Genomic DNA, 16267 nt, shown 5'->3' with positions numbered 1-16267 from the left:
AGAAGACTTACATCAAAGTACAGCAGTGGCTCCTGGACCACTTTTGCTTCCGTGAGCAGGTAATACCTGTGGTGCAGGAGGATAAGATGGATTCCATGAAATATCCTGAAATCCTAATATAAAGCGTCTTGCCATCTGTAAACATTAGCTTTGATTCCATTAAACATTCCAAAAGGACCAATATTTCCAAGTAAACCTCCAAGTCATTCAAGGCTTGGCTTCAGAAGAGGCACTTTATCATTTCATGGTCACAGTCGAGTGAATTAAATCCCACAGAAAATCTCTGGTGGGATTTGAAGAAGGCAATTGACACACGATAAACCAGGTGTATGGACTGGAAACCTTCGTCCATGAGGAACACTTCCAGCAACTGATGTGTGGCTTTGCTTCATGTTTGCAGTAGGCCACCACGACAAAAGACAGAACTGTAGGACAGGTGATTGTTCTGAAGCTGCTGAGACTGTAGTGGTCATACAAAAGTATTTTGTATTGTAAGTGGGAAAGAAAGTGGATATCATTTGTGACTCAATCTGCTCTTGTGTGAAATGACCATTGAAAAACGCTAATAAATGTATTATGTCAATCAATTGAAGTTATAACCTAAATACTGTGCTTAATTTCTCTGCTGTCACAGGTCATATATCCTGGGACGCTTCCCGACGACACAGGATTATGCGTTGTTTATTGCATATTTATTTTTTTCTTCTTGGTAGTGTTGCTTTCTATAGGTCGGCATAAATAACTAACTAAAAGCTTGGTAAGGAGGAAAGAACGTCAGAAGAACACACCACCAATCTCCTGGACCACGTCGGTTCTTCCCTCCGCCAGCAGCCACACACACGTCTGGACAGACGACCCACTTTTTTCCTGGAGAGACCGATTCCTTCAGGATCGACTGTTTTTATCACACAAGAGTGGAAATCAGAGGTTTTCTCTCCTAACAAAAAGTAGACAAAAAAGTTTGCTCTTGATTTTGAAGAGTAATCGCTGCCAGAACACCCGGGTGAACATGTGGAGATGGATCTTATGAGGCTGTTTGGCACCGTTATCGCTGTTCTGTTCCACCCTGGATCCGCTTCTAAAACACATGGTAAGAAACCCACGGAGCTACTTTAACACTGTGACCTTCTGGTGGTTGTTTTTATTTACCGGTACGTGAAAACACTTCGCCTTGTTTGTTTTTTTGTTTTTTTTAAGTATGCAGGCAGGAAAGGACTATCCATTAGTTCGGGCTCATTGATTCTATTTACTCAAGCGATAATCAAACCACGGTGACACCTGAAAGCATACTTATTTATGAGGATCACAATGTTTTTCTGGATGAGGATCACAATGTTTTTCTGGATATAAACTTCCATGCTTTCACTTGGTGGAAAATGAACCTCCTGACTTCAGTAGTGAAGTCAGGAGGTTCCAGAAGCTGTTTACCATAACAGAACATCGACGTGACCGACATTAATTTCGTCATTACGTAACGCGCCTGAATGGAGACTTCAGTTCTCTGGAGCGCAGGAGTTGTTTTATCATTATATTATAATGTTATAATGTTCAAAAGGACATGAAAGGACAAAATACATTTTCTTTAAATTGAGAGATTGGTGGTTGACATGGTTAAGTAGTGACAGATGAGATTTATGTGGGATTAACTATTACCTGTTATTAATAATACTGTTATTAGTAATTCTTTTAACAAAGTGGTGTCAATATTTCTTTTTAAAAAAGAAATCTTACGAGGATGGTTACAAAGAAAGTCCACTTTATTATCCCCAGTGGGGAAATTATCTTTACACTCGTCTTGTACATGCACATATGTGTTAGACAGAGCTTACAATGTTGTGTACAGGCCCCTGAACAGTACAGTGGAGGCAGAGTGACGGGCAGTGACTTCAGGGTGCATCCCAATTGAGCAGGTTGTAAGGGGGACGGCGCCTTGCTCAAGGGCGCCTCAACAGTGGCCGGGGGGCAAGCTGGCGCCTCCCACTGTCAGCTCACACTCCGAGGATGGCTGGGCAGGAGCGGGAATTGAACCACCGATCACTGATTACAGGGCGCCCGCTCTATTTCAATAAGGTGGCACAGTTTAATGAAGAGGTTATCATGGTTGAAGATGATAGTGATACCTGGACAGTGATGGCTATGCATGACAGCAAGTGTGGGGGAAAAAAGTAGTAAAGGTATAGAAAAAAAGACATAAATCAGATAATAGGCTAGTGATGAAGATGTGTCACTGTGCTTTTGCTAGAGCTTTATTTTTAATTGTAAAACTATGGCAGTTTTTTGAAATGACAGAAATGTTTTTATGAATACATCAAATGTATTCTGTCAAAGTTACTCTCATCCAGTATCCAGTTTTGTTGCCTGTGATTTGTTTTTGTTGTTTAACAATACTAATAGAGTTCTGACAAAGGGGTAAAGTCCTCCACATGGCCTTTAGTAAGAACACATATGGTGCCTTTCCTGTTTTTCTAATGGTAATATAATTTAAAATTTAAACTGTAGTTGAATTTATGTATAAATATATTTGCACTGACAATGCACAGATGTTCAAAGAGAGAAAAGAATACAAATGGAACTCAACATCTGTGGATGCATCCACTTTTTTAGCATAAGGTACAGTATTGTCAATGATCGATTATGAGATAAATGGACATTGATGAAACTCGAGTAAATTTATTTTTACGTGGTCATTAATTCATTTGGCTGCTAACCCAGGAGTCAGGGCCAAAGGTTGTAAGGGTTGATGGCGATAACATACCTTAGTAATTAAACCTTTTCACAATTTGTTTTGATTTTCATAGCGTCATCGTAGAAAACAAACTTTTTTAACCCTTTCAAATGCATGTTCCATATACCTTCTTACCTTTACTTGCAGAGAACTGTGGCTGTCCGTAAAAATTGCAATGTGTCCATGCTAGGCTGTAAATGGCCTTCCTGTTTCTTTGGTGCACCAAAACATAACTGCTTCTCCTCCGGACGCTGATGTGGTTTCCAGGCCATAGGATCTGTCGTCGTGGGACTGAGCGTCCATGCTACAAGGTGTCCTACATCCAGGACAGCAGAAAGAGGCTGACCTTTGAGGAAGCCAGGCAGGCTTGCACTTTGGATGGAGGCATATTGCTAAGCATTGAAACGGAAAGTGAGCAGCGGCTGATACAGAGGTTCATACAACAGCTGCAGGCTAGCGATGGAGACTACTGGATTGGGCTCCGTCGTAGACCACAGCACAACAGAGCCGATGCCACAAGCACAGGATGCCCCTCACAGTATTATTGGTTGGATGGAAGCAAGGCCAAATTCAGGTCTCTTCAATTTTAGTATTTCACTCTAATCAAAGATTATTGGACTAAGTGGTTTTCATGTTACGGAGATGCATTTTCAATCATTTGGAATAAATGTAGGAATGAGATATTACATATAAAGTAAAACAGTTCAGTACAAATTGTCCAGTATGAATGTGATAACATTCTAAACTTGTGCATCTTGTGTTCTTCAGGAACTGGCACTGGGACGAGCCATCATGTGGAGGTGAAATGTGCACGGTTCTGTACTACCAGCCATCTGCACCTCCTGATGAAAAAGGTCATTTCCTGTTTCAGTGGAATGATGATAACTGCAACTCCAAAAACAACTTTGTCTGCAAATACCCAGAGGGTGAGTTGGTAACACACACACACTCACACACACACACACACACACACACACACACACACACACACACACACACACACACACACACACACACACACACACACACACACACACACACACACACACACACACACACACTGTGTTGTTGTGTCTCAAGGATCAGCGCTGGGAGTTATTGAAAGTTGATAACCTTGTTTTATTTACTTCTTGAGTGCAACATGTTTTACTTTTTCACCCCATGACTTAAATGTGGTTTCAATACTGTCAACAGCTAATGCTAAACAAGTGATGTTTTTTGTCATGCTGATGGATTCCTGTGATCCTCTGTTGCTTGACAATTTGGAATGGCGTACACAATGTGGTCTTGAAATTCTTTATCATTCAGCTATTTATCTTTTAACAAACCAGTTTGGTTGAGGGCTGAACTCAGACATGAATGTTGAGGGGGCCAAGGTCATAAAATTTTCTCAAAAATTTGAATCTCAGATTTCTATGTTTACAATGACATGGGAGGGTCAGCTCACTTTTTTCAGTGATTCATTATGGTGTTCATGCCACCCTCTTGGATTTCTGTTGTTATTTGTTTGCATGGTTTAATTTAAGTGTAATTAGTGTTAATGTTTTTGGTAATTTTGTCCATAATAGATTTTTTCAGATCATTTTCAGATTTTGTTTCATTTCTGGAAATCATTGACAGTCTCCTACCATTGGTGTCTCAGCCTAGAAAAATACTTTAATTATACAGGATATAATCATTGGATTTTGTTGGCTAACTCCTCTACTGTGACCTTTGCAGAAAAACCACCTGTATTAAGGGAGGAAGGGAACACTGCACATGCAGGTAAAACATGGACTAGGTCACGCACACAGAACATATATGCTGGTTCTGTAGGATAGAGAGAACATGTGACTGCAGATGTGTTTAGATAAAGATTGGTCAGAGTACACCCCTTTATCACAAACCCTAACCCTAAGGTGTCTTTATTTGTATAGTCTGCAGGTTATGTATATAACAGTGCCAAGTAGTATGCAATAAAATATTGCTGTGTCACTAATAAATATTTTCATCAGGGATAAAGTTTAGATTTTAAATAACTCGCCATACCACTTTAGCCACATTTTAGTTGTATATAGATGCATGTATAGATTATTTAAACTTTGCAATGTTAATATCAGAATAACTTTTTCATCAGATAATCTTGAGTTCTCTGATTGCTTCAGTTCCATCTCTGAGACCGGAGATATTCTCAACCACAGAAACTGGTGACAGGATCAAAACAGGACTAACCGAGTCATCGGGTAAAAACAGAAAAAACATTTTGTTTTTTATATTTACAGAATTATAACTACTGAAGAATAAAACTTGTTATATAAAACAAATCTTATAGCAAGTAATATGCTGTCATTCTGCAGTATCTTTCTCAGACAACACCTTGAATGTCTCCTACATCCTTTATGGAACTATTCCTGCTCTGCTGCTGCTTCTGTTTGCTGCTGCTGGATTCCTCTGCTATAAACAGCATGCTAAGAGGTAAGTAGGAATGTGCATATGCTATTTACTTCATATATAGAACACTTTATTTCCAGTACTTACGTAATGAAATGATTTTCTTTCATACGCTCAGAGTGTATGAAAGGAACTCTTCACCAAGCATTTACTCAGTTTTAGCCAAAATGAAAACACATTTCCAAAGAATATACATAAATCATCTTTGGTTGTAGAAAGGTCAGTGGTTAGAAACATATGGATAAAATGTTTTTTCTCACATGATGCAATTTTACAGATTACTTTTTTGTCATTTAAAGTGCACTATAATTTATTCTATATTCAGGAGGAAGACGGAAACACAAAACTATCCAAGCAGCTCAAAACCATGGATGCCAATAGCTTCACCTTACGCCATCCCAGGACCTTATGCCTTCAGTGACATTACCAAATTGCCTCACACAGCTCCAGACAACAACATGAAAGCAGATATCCTGACCAAGTACCCATGTGCTCCTTCCCAGTACTCCCAGTGTGACGATTATGAAAATGTACCAACTGCAGACAAGGAGAGTGGCTTTGTAACCAATGACATTTACGAAACCTGCAAAGCTCAGACCTGGCATTGTCGCAGTCAGACTGGCTGGGTGGAAAATGAAATCTACGGATAATATTGTTGATGGCCATCTGGCCTAACAAGTATGATGCAAGTGGACAGTGGACTGATTTTTTTGCTTTTTGGTGTGAAAAACATGACACCTGAAAAATCTAAATCCGGTTTGACTCATATGTAGGGCCCTGTCAACTCAGCGCCCCACCAAGAAAGCACACATTTTTAATCGGATCATGAAATCTTTTGCAATGACAATGTGAAATGTCCATCTTAAGTGGATAAAGTTTACCACTGACATAAACTTATGGAGCCTTACTGGGGGTCAGCTAAAAAGAGCTCTGTATAACCTTGCTCTTTTTAATCAGTGATCTGATTGCATTGATTAAATACTATAACTGTGCCTGTGATTAGATACGATACAAATTATTTCTGAAGGAATAATTATATTCAGAATGTAAAATGATCTTATCTTTCTTAAAATGTCATTTGAATCGAAGACCCTATCAATAGCGACTCTGATTGGGTCTGGTTTGTTTGAGCTGCATTTCATAAAACAACACATCTAAGTAACCTGTCTATCAGTACAAAAGGAGGTGTCGGAGACAACAGTTGCATGATTTATAAATCTCTGGGTTTGGTTTATGAGTTTGTGATCACAGTTTAAAAATGGTGCACATGAATATGTAAACTAATAGCACATCTTTATACTGTACACGAGGCTTTTGTTTGGGTCATCTGAAGCAAAGCTGTAAACTAAAATATAAATTCAGAAAACATAAAGCATCATCAAAGTTACTTTAATACAGAAGTTCACGTGTCTTGCTGTGTCAAATCTCTAGGCAATCTATTTCAAGTCAGATGTTAGTCTTACGGTGGCTGCCCGACGCTAGACAAATTATTTATATTCAATACTGTATTTGTTACGGTGAGTTGAACATCAAACCTGGTCATGTTATAAATTAAACTACTCAGCTGTTTTCCATTCACATCATCATATCATAGCACAGGGTCTTATGATTCTGTTGGCTTTCTTCAGCAGTGGAGTTCTATTCATAGATTATTCTGGCCATTTCTCCTTGCGGCTTCCTGTTTGGACTCTGATGTGAGGGAATGAGACAGAACATATAGAAAAACTAATGACAGAGCTCCAAAGACTCCTGTTATCCTCAAAGGTGTATGTTTTCCCAGCTCCACCAGACCTTTTTGTGAAACTCAACCTAATCTGACAGCACAGATGCGGTTAAGAAATCTGGACTGATTGTATAAGCATATGTCTGCTATGTAAATTGTTAAACTACTTATAGATTTAGCCCACATTTCTGACTCTTAATGGCATTTTTATTGCTGAATACGTAGTACGTGAGCTGTTGGGTCAGTTTATTTGGAAAGATGTAGCAAGCCCAGTAAGGAGAGGCTGAGTGTGTTCTTGGAGAATGTTAGACAGGAAATGCCAAAAGCACATCTGGAACTCTTACATTCAGGAAGTCTATGCGTGACAGCAGAGGCCTTCGGAGCATTGCTCTGCCTGCCTGCTTTGAAACTGACTGTTTTGTGTTCAACAGTCACCGCATGAACTCAGAAGAGAAATGTGGTAAATGTGTGCCATATCTCAAATACAGTATTACAATATTATTGGGTGTCCAATAAAATTTGTTTGCAAGATATTGTATTTGAATTTGTGATGTGATTTGATATTCAAGTGTGTTAGTTTCATGCTATTTGTGTGTGAATGTGAAATGACAAGTCCAGACGCTTCTTTTGTTGACTGAGCAGCACTTCGAGAAGCAACCGGAGCGCTCTGCTTCAATTCTCCACTTCAAACAAAAGATGGCGCTGTTATGCAGCTGACCAAAGAGTGTGTGTGTGTGTGTGTGGATTAAAAAGGTATGTGGTTTAGCACGTCCTGCATGTTACATTACAGTACAGTATATGATATTTTATTACAAGTATAATGCATGATTGTAATGCAAATTGCATATTTTCACATATATTTTTCAGCCAGGAATGTAGACATTTAATTTTACTCATTTTATTTTCATTTATAATATTAAAACAAAATTATTTTGGCTAAATCCATCATAATTTTTCTTTCTTTCCGTGGATTCTTGCTAAACAAAAAGGATTCAGTCTCATATTTACATTACACACCAACTTAACTCTTCTTGCATTCTGCACTAGCAGGCGGATAAAGCTCCTACACCTACGGGGCAAACTTCAAAGTTACCTATGCGTGCAATCAAAGAGGGCAGGCGAGCAAACACATTTCAGAATAGCAATTTACCGGTTGACGTAAGAGGTGGGTCTGGTTGTCTTGGCAACCAATTGGCACTGAAGTGTGGAACGGCTCCGTAGCCCCGCCCCCTGTACAAATACCCCAATGGCTTTGACGTCAATACACGTCAACCAGAGAACATGATGCCTCTTTGCGAGTCAACTCGTGTGCTCTGTAGCTGATAGAGGCACCTCAAGCTGAGTTAGGCCTATTACAGCTCTATTGTACTGGAGAACGTGGTGTGACAGCCCCAAGGAGCAGCAAATGGCCGGCTTCGTATCGCCGCACTGACGGAAAGTGTCGCCACATTGGTGTCCAGGCTGGCAGGGCGACAGAAAAATTAACTTTGTCTATTTTTAATGGACACGTTTCGAGCGGCGGCGGCGGCAGAAGCGACGGCGGCGGCGGGCGGTTTGTTTCCCTTTCGTCTCTATCAGGAGCTGCCCTGAAACCAGCTCCCCGTGTGTCCCCAGCTTGTCTGGCGACCTCCTACTCGTCTGCAAGCAGTCCCAGTCAGAACAGCATGGTCATGGCTGACAGTGTCCAAAAACCGCTGATCCGGGGTCCGGTCCGTGTGGGCTTCTACGACATCGAGCGCACTTTAGGAAAGGGCAATTTCGCTGTGGTGAAGCTGGCTAGACACCGCATAACTAAGACCGAGGTGAGTGTGTGTGAAGTCGTTAGCCTGAATGCTAACTTGTGCTACTGTTCAGCCGAGTTATATAACTTTCATGTGCACTGGCTGACATGTCAGACACTGGAAGAACCGATGCCGTCCATCAGTAACTTGCATCAGGTTAAATGTCGGTCACTCTCTTGCAACCAAAGCTCGCCTGGTATGTTTGAATCCTGCAGTTACAAGCGCAAGGACTGACTGCACATGCCCCCCCCCCCCCAACCCCCCTACCCCCTAGGGCAACATCACTGCCAGTAAGAGGTCTGCTGATAAAAAAAGAGAAAAGTGTCAACACGGCTGTGTTTCCACACCAGTATCATACACCTGTCCTCCTGCTGGTGATGACCCAGACAGGGACACTGTATGCCGGCTGAAGAGCCCTGCTGGTGTAAACATCTCAGTCACAGAATGTGGGGCATGCAGTATTTGGTCGGTGGTCCTGTTATGTAATCCAAATAATGATGTGATTTAGTAGGTTCTAGTGCCAGCAGTGCCACGAGCTTTGTGTGAGGAGCAGGATATTCCAGCCAGAGGACCTGGACTAATTGGAAAGCAAAGTGCTCTGCACACATGCACCCTGACGGTCATCTTCCGACCCTACTCTGGTGCCGTTCACTTTGTTTACTGGTCAGCACTCTCTGGAGTTTCTGCACGAGAGCAGAGGGAACATTTGTTCAAGTTTTCCAATAGTTTTTTTTATTTTTTTGTCAGCTTGACACAGAGCGGCCTTTCTTGACCAGTACCACAGAGTGCCACGACTTTATGCCGTAATGGCTGAGACGGAGGGATTTTAATGATAAAGAGTCCAAAGAAGCAAGACAGGCAACAAAAACTAGGCTGGGTGACTTGTGAAATCCGTAGTGCACACTTTGATCTTTCATATCCAGAGCTGCCACCTGTTTATGGGAACGTGAACAATCACATGACACACGAAAAAGCAAAGATTTACATGATCCGTGTGAAGGCCTTGTACGTTAAATGAATAATTAACCAAGGAAATGACTGTTATTCTGTCTAATGGCGTTGTATTTGTCTTCCCATGTAATCTGCCACTGTGTAACGTGGTAACAGCTACGCACACGCAGGTTTTAATTTCATCCCACACTGCACCAGGTGACAAAGTAGCTGCACCTCCCTCTCGATAGGTGTGATAATGGGGTTGAATGAAACATGATTGCTGCCCCCTTCCTCTCCCAGGCTGCTGGTTTGGTTGAGGTTACTTGGCTTCGGTCGGTGCAGATAACTGGCAAGGTCAGCTGGGGAGACAGGTTATCAACCCTGTGTGATGTTATCAGTCTTGGGCATTTGCCAGGGGACAAGTGAGTGTAGAGCCTGGAGCTTGTGCGGTGGCGAATACTGACATGAAATGTGAAACAGTGTGTTATGTATGTGTGTATGTATTTCCAGATAAGTGTACCTGTGTGTTCATAACGTTTTTTACTCATGGCTTGTGTGTTACAGTGAACCATTCATCCGATTTTGTACATTACAGCTTGTTGGTTCACATAATGCAGATCCATTCCCATGTGATCTTGTCTGCTGGCCCAGCAGGTTTCACATTTATTCATCTATGATTACAGCGTTATCCTGCATTGTTCTGCTCTCATTACCTTATTTATGAGCTCAGTTCTCCTGGAACTCATTGTCCTTAAATGACCTTGTGCCACCATAGTTTACAAGACATCTTATGGTGTGTTTGTGTGTGCATTTGTGCACAATTGACAATGCAATCAGTTAGCACATATCTTTTCTGGGAAGGACCTTTTTTAAAGAGGTGTCAATTCATAGCAGGTGTCCCTTTAAGACTTTTATGTTCCTTTATAGTATCATGCCAAATTGCTTACCCGTCGATGGTAAATAACCGAAATGAGTGTGAGAACATCCATTAGGCGTTATTTGCTTGTACCTGATCAAAATGGGAGTCAGCGTCAACAACACAGTTATATAAGTGGCGAGTGGGATGGGTCAAATGCAGAGAAGAATTTTCCCTCCAGTAGATCAAAGTACTCAAAAACAAAAGTTTTGAGACAAAATCTTATCCAACTGACCGAATAATAAACTAAATAAACTGCCCATGGATCTCTCCACAAACGATCCGTTCTTTTGTTTAACTATCCACCTGGCTGTGGCTGAAATTTTCACTATTCATTTTTGTATTTTATTTGGTGAAATAAAAGGTCACACTTTCCTCAATGCCAAAGTTGAAACACGTGTAAAGCTTAATCCGCTGACCAATGGTACACAAAACAACTGATGCTGAGGTTACCGTAAAATGTATAATTCAGATAATTTCTTAAAATCAGATCTTCATTTAAAAAATATGAACTAACAGGATGAGTTTGGATCTGAACTCTAGCTCTTGATCAATCTGTAAAGTATCCATTATCCACTTTTCAGTTGAATCAATAAGATTTCACTGTTTATTGGCCTCCATCTTGTTTTCAAACATTACATAACCTCTTTTAGTTGCATTTAGATTTGAGCTATCTAAACAAACCAATAGAGCAATATAAGTATCTATACTGATAAGATGGATTTCTATATTAAATGTTTTAATATATCTTTACTCAATGAAATTATTTTTAATTGCATCTGCTGATGTGAGTAAGCGCTATACAAATAAAAGTTGACTGATCTACAATCTAATATTTAGTTTTTTTTATGTGGAGAAGCTCTTTGGCTACTTTTATGGCTCTAGTCCAAACATTATTTCAGAATTTCCAAAAGAACCCATGCAATTCATATCATTGCTTGTGATTACAATTAAATATATTGATTTTTATTCCACATCATCCACACATTTATTATTTACTGAAATCATTTTAGAATGATTTGACTTTGAGTTCTTTGGTAAATGACTGTCAGCTGAGTTCTCATTAGGGCTTGAAACTGCCCCTTAAATGTTGGGAAATGCAGCGTTGCTTCAAGTCTGGTCTAATCTGACTGTGGTGTGATCGCTGAAGTGGAGTCTCATGGTGTTTACTCCTCCAACTTGGCTCACAGGAGTTCGGTCCTCTTCAGATCACACTAATGAAATGTTGTTTATGAGACAGACTGAAGGATAATATTTCCTAGTTACCTACCAAGTAATATTAATCAAATCCAAGAGAGCTGGAGTTGTGAGTACGCAATTCAAAAATGAAATTGTCGTTGTGAGTGTGTGTGTATACAACAGAGCCTTTGTTTGCCTCTCCTGTATCTTCATGATATTTCACGTAATTTGACTCCTATTTAAAGACCATTTATGTATTGCACAAGCTGTAGAGTGTTTAACTTGTGTCTCAGAACACACTGTCTCCCTTTGCCTCTTGAAGGATATTAAATGGCTGTCTGAGCTACTGTGTGTCCGAGTGTGGGGAGGTGTGTCTCATTGCCATCAAATCTGATGAGCCCTAACAATGATTCGCATTGTTTGTTGTTGAGAAGCTGACTCATTACAATTGCTGTTGTTGTTCAATTGCTCTGCAGGTGGCCATTAAGATCATCGACAAGACCCAACTGGATGCTGTAAATCTGGAGAAGATCTACAGGGAAGTTCAGATCATGAAGATGCTGGACCACCCCCACATCATCAAGCTCTACCAGGTGACTCTCCGGCTTCACTGGTTGCTATTGAAAGTGGTTAAAATGCTTTGGCGGTCTACATTGCAAGATGTAGCCTACATGTATTGACTTTTTAATGGCACTGCTTTGTGGCACTCTCAGTTTGAAGAGATGTGTGAAGAGAAGATATTTGTGTTTTTTTAAACAGGTTTTTTTATGTCATCCATTACTGAACTAAAACAGCTATTATTAACAGCTATTAATACCAGCGCCCATCGGTGTATCTCAGATATGTTTGTGAAATGTAAACCAAATTATAATCTGTCCTACTTAAGCCTGAATTCTGCCTCATCTTTACATATAAATCGTTCTAAGTAATTTCAGATTTAAGTTATTTTAAGGTTCAGGGATAAACATTGTTATTTGGTAGTAGTCTTGTATTAATCTGTCCTACTACTTGGTAGTAGTCTTGTGTTAATTTCGATCTTATATTTGATGTAAGATTATTACATTTATACATTTGCTGTCACTATCAGACATTTTCTTATAAATTATCACTAACTTAATCGTAAAACATTTAAAAGCCTAATTCATAGGATTCTCATTTTCATGGTAACAGTCAGTATCAAGAGCTGTGTTCATATTTACTGTAATTGTTTCTCAAACTGATGTTGAGTAAGTGATGAGAAGGGAAAAAATTAATAAAGTGCATAAGAAACAATCCTGAGTCCTACTAAACCTAAGATGATCAAGAATGAGACAAGTTTGTTTAGCACAAGAATTGAGACATTAATCTGAAATCTGACTAATAGCTTTAGGTTATGTAGTTCTAACATGCATCACCGCTGTAGGCCAGTACAAGATGTGTTGAGGGGCCCAGAATTACTTGTGCCTCTGAATAATCTGGAAACAAATCAGTTTTGCAGAGCAGAATGCATCTGTACTCCTGGTTGATCTTCTCTCCAGGTAATTCTGCATCAAGGGGTGTTGAAACATAGAACTAATCTCGGCCTTTGTTCAATGCATTAACAAACAACTGCTGCCTAGCAGAGCCTGCCACCACTGGATAATAATAAGATGTTTGAACGTGGTTAATGACTGTCTGATGCTTGGCACTGTGTGCATCTGTGTATGTTCATCGCTGTGAAGGCGTTTTTGGCATGAATCGGAAAAATGCCATCAGTTGAAGGTTAGATGAATTAGATGTTTTAGTAATATATAAGGAAATTAGATTATCTACAGTGTTAATCTCTTTGGGCTGTGTGTTTAAAAATGGATCTAAATGGGCTGCTTCAATCATTTATTATTTGCGAAAATGTCTTGTCAGTGTTCTATGACTTCATGAAACATGGAATAATTTTTTAAATGTTAAAACAGTCTAGATATTATTTGAACAATTGTTTAGCTTAAGACATCTCAAGCGTATGATATAAAGTCAGTTGTAACATGTACAGTATATGCTCTGTATGCTATTATATATACATTTTTAGACGTTTAATAGTATCTTATGTGTCTTGAACATTTCTGTATACAGTACTGCAACTTTGCATTTCATAGGCTTTTGTGTTGGTGGAAAATGCTCCCTTGGTGGGTGCATCTTCTCTCAGACAGCTCTTCTATGTTAAAATGCGACATTTTGACGAGGAAGACATTACATTTCAATGCAAATTATGCAAGTGTACGAGCTCATTGTGTTGAAGCTGATAAGTCTAGACTCATACTCAGTACATAGACAGGATAATGACTGCTTGGTAAAGTCTATTTAAGTAACATAGTTGGGCTTCTGTGTTTGTCATTGAGGGAATATTTATCGTGCACAGTTCATTCTCCAATTTGTTACACACACTTATCAAAACCACATGCACTTCCCACTTGATGACTCGTAAAAATGCATGAATAAGATAATACACCAATATTATGTGAGTAGTTTATGTGGTACAGAAAAGTGGTTTGTTCTTGGTTAAAACATTAACTTGGTAAAGGAAAATCTAATCTCATGATGACCAGTGTCGGGCAAAAGTTTGTTGTTGTTTTTTATGCCATAAAGTTCTTCTTTTCTTTACCGGTTGTGTGTTTTGCAATTCTCCGATCCATTTCCCTGACAATGGGGTCTCGCTCTTTATTTTCCAAATGCATTATTTTTCTAGTTATGCCAATAAAAGTGGTCTGACCATTTTCCATGCGCCTCTGCAGAGGGGTGGAGTACGGGACAGGCAAGCTAATCAGATGTGTAGGGTTGTGGTGACTTGGTAGTTCACGAGTGTTTGGAGTGTTTGTAGTTCACGAGAACTTCAGCTGCTCTTCCTTGTAGTCTTTTTTTTAGACAGCATCTGTCCAGGTTGATGTTTGTGTCAAACCTCTCCCATTGTCATCCGGACACTTGTCAAAAGCAACAAGTTATTCGTCTTTTCAAAAACCATTTTCATGTGTTATGTCTGATTGGTTTTAACACTCTTTGGATAAGCTGTGATGTTGTAAATCACTTACTGAGAAACACACTTTCCACTGTGAAAAGTGTTGCTGGCATCAGTATCAAAATTTTCGTTAATGATGTGAGCAATAAAATACTATTTTTCAACTGAGGATTCACCAAAATGAATCAGCAAATTATAAATATTTTTTTATTTGTTTTTATGTAATACTCTGTACAAATTTGATTTGGTGTGTAATGGTTTTTGATGTGAAGCAACCTTTGGTCTGTAATAAATGGAAGGTGTAGCCTTAACTCCTGCAACATTGTTATCACAGTATTACTATCATGTTGAACCTAACTTGTAGCATCAAACTTATTTGAAGTGGTTGTAACATCAAATTGTCTGGATGTGCTCAGAAGTAGGGTTGTGCAGTAATTCTGAATACAAGTTTTTATTTTGACAACTCTTATCTGACAGTCTGGCATCGACTGCATAAACACAACCTTGTTCAATGATCATTTTGCTACAATGTTAATCAAGTCTTGCATTAAAACAACCTTTAACATCTAGAAACTTCTTTTAATACTAGACCAGTGTTTGGTCTTCAAACATTCACATTGGAATTTAGTATCTAAATTGTCTACTAGTGCTACTTGCAAGACTTGTTGAAGTTGAAACCACAGCATCTGCTTGTCTTCCTGCTGTTTGCTCAATCTATAATGATTAGCCCCCTCGACGAGAACGGCTAGCAGATCCATGGCAGTCGACGTCTGAAGCTACTATAGTTAGCATGTTGTATGACGCATTTCATTACTGTAGCAACAGAAACAACAGAAGCATATCTGCTGCACACTGATAGATCTCTCTCGTGGTGGCTATTTTAACTTCTTAGGCATTGATGTAATAAAATACTTTTCATAATGTTGCATTAAACTCAGGTTTACTATTGACTGTGCAGGTTTACTCTACACCTAAATGAGACACTTACATCTTTAAGTTGCACCCTTGTGACAAGTCAAAATATTTTATTTCCTAAATTACCTACCATATTGGTTCACAATATTACATATTTTGACTGACATCTATAGATAAGTGTAATTCATTGATCACTTGTATTCCAAATTCACAATGGATAGTGGACAATATATTCATCGTGACATAACCAGGGCTCACAAAAAACAAACAAACCAGCCTTTATTTCCTAAATCCATGAATTTCTCAGTTAACAGATGGAAAATTGATCATAAACAATGAGCGTGGGATTTCAAGTGTGATTGTCTGTCTCACTGTGTCTGATTCATCCTCCTCTCTCCATCTGATTCTCCCCTCTGCATTTAATTCTCCTCATCCCCTGAGTGTTTCTGCTTCTAAATCGGTTCTCCTCCTCCTACAACACATAGCGCCGTGTGAAGGCCGAGAGGTTTCAAGTACCATTCCGATATGCTCTGCAACACCAACTGTCCACCTCCTCTTTCTTAATGGATGCCATATATAGAATCTGTGCCATTCATGCATTTTGTTTTTCTTTTGACTTTGTGGATGCCAGACAATGTGTTTACATACTTAACAGAAATCCTTGTGGGCAGTTGTGTAATATTTTGGTATTTTCTGTCTG

The 16267-nt window shown here is 39.4% G+C and overlaps 2 protein-coding genes across 4 annotated transcripts in view; both read left to right on the top strand.

Annotated features, from left to right (window-relative positions):
- The first annotated feature begins 652 nt into the window (after positions 1–652).
- On the top strand, positions 653–7409 carry laynb (layilin b). 2 transcript variants are annotated; one of them, XM_068317302.1, is made up of 7 exons: positions 653–1090; positions 2873–3299; positions 3494–3651; positions 4445–4489; positions 4870–4947; positions 5062–5179; positions 5481–7409. In XM_068317302.1, the coding sequence occupies exons 2-7, from the start codon at positions 2980–2982 to the stop codon at positions 5803–5805; spliced, it is 1044 nt and encodes a 347-aa protein (XP_068173403.1). In that variant the 5' UTR covers positions 653–1090; positions 2873–2979; the 3' UTR covers positions 5806–7409. The 2 variants fall into 2 exon arrangements, with proteins under 2 accessions (XP_068173403.1, XP_068173402.1); XM_068317301.1 differs by having other exon boundaries at positions 654–1090; positions 2993–3299.
- A 144-nt stretch (positions 7410–7553) lies between these two features.
- Positions 7554–16267, top strand: part of sik2b (salt-inducible kinase 2b) — a 44409-nt gene continuing 35695 nt past the window's right edge. For both annotated transcript variants that reach the window (XM_068317300.1, XM_068317299.1), the window contains exons 1-2: positions 7554–8680; positions 12164–12280. In XM_068317300.1, coding sequence (XP_068173401.1) covers positions 8543–8680; positions 12164–12280 — 255 coding nt within the window. In that variant the 5' untranslated portion in view covers positions 7554–8542. The remainder of the gene's footprint in view (positions 8681–12163; positions 12281–16267) is intronic.

The sequence above is a fragment of the Antennarius striatus genome, chromosome 6 (assembly GCF_040054535.1).
Source record: "Antennarius striatus isolate MH-2024 chromosome 6, ASM4005453v1, whole genome shotgun sequence".
Taxonomy (NCBI): Eukaryota; Metazoa; Chordata; class Actinopteri; order Lophiiformes; family Antennariidae; genus Antennarius; species Antennarius striatus.
The sequence above is the reverse complement of the archived record's forward strand: the minus strand, read 5'-3'. Positions and strand labels throughout refer to the sequence as shown.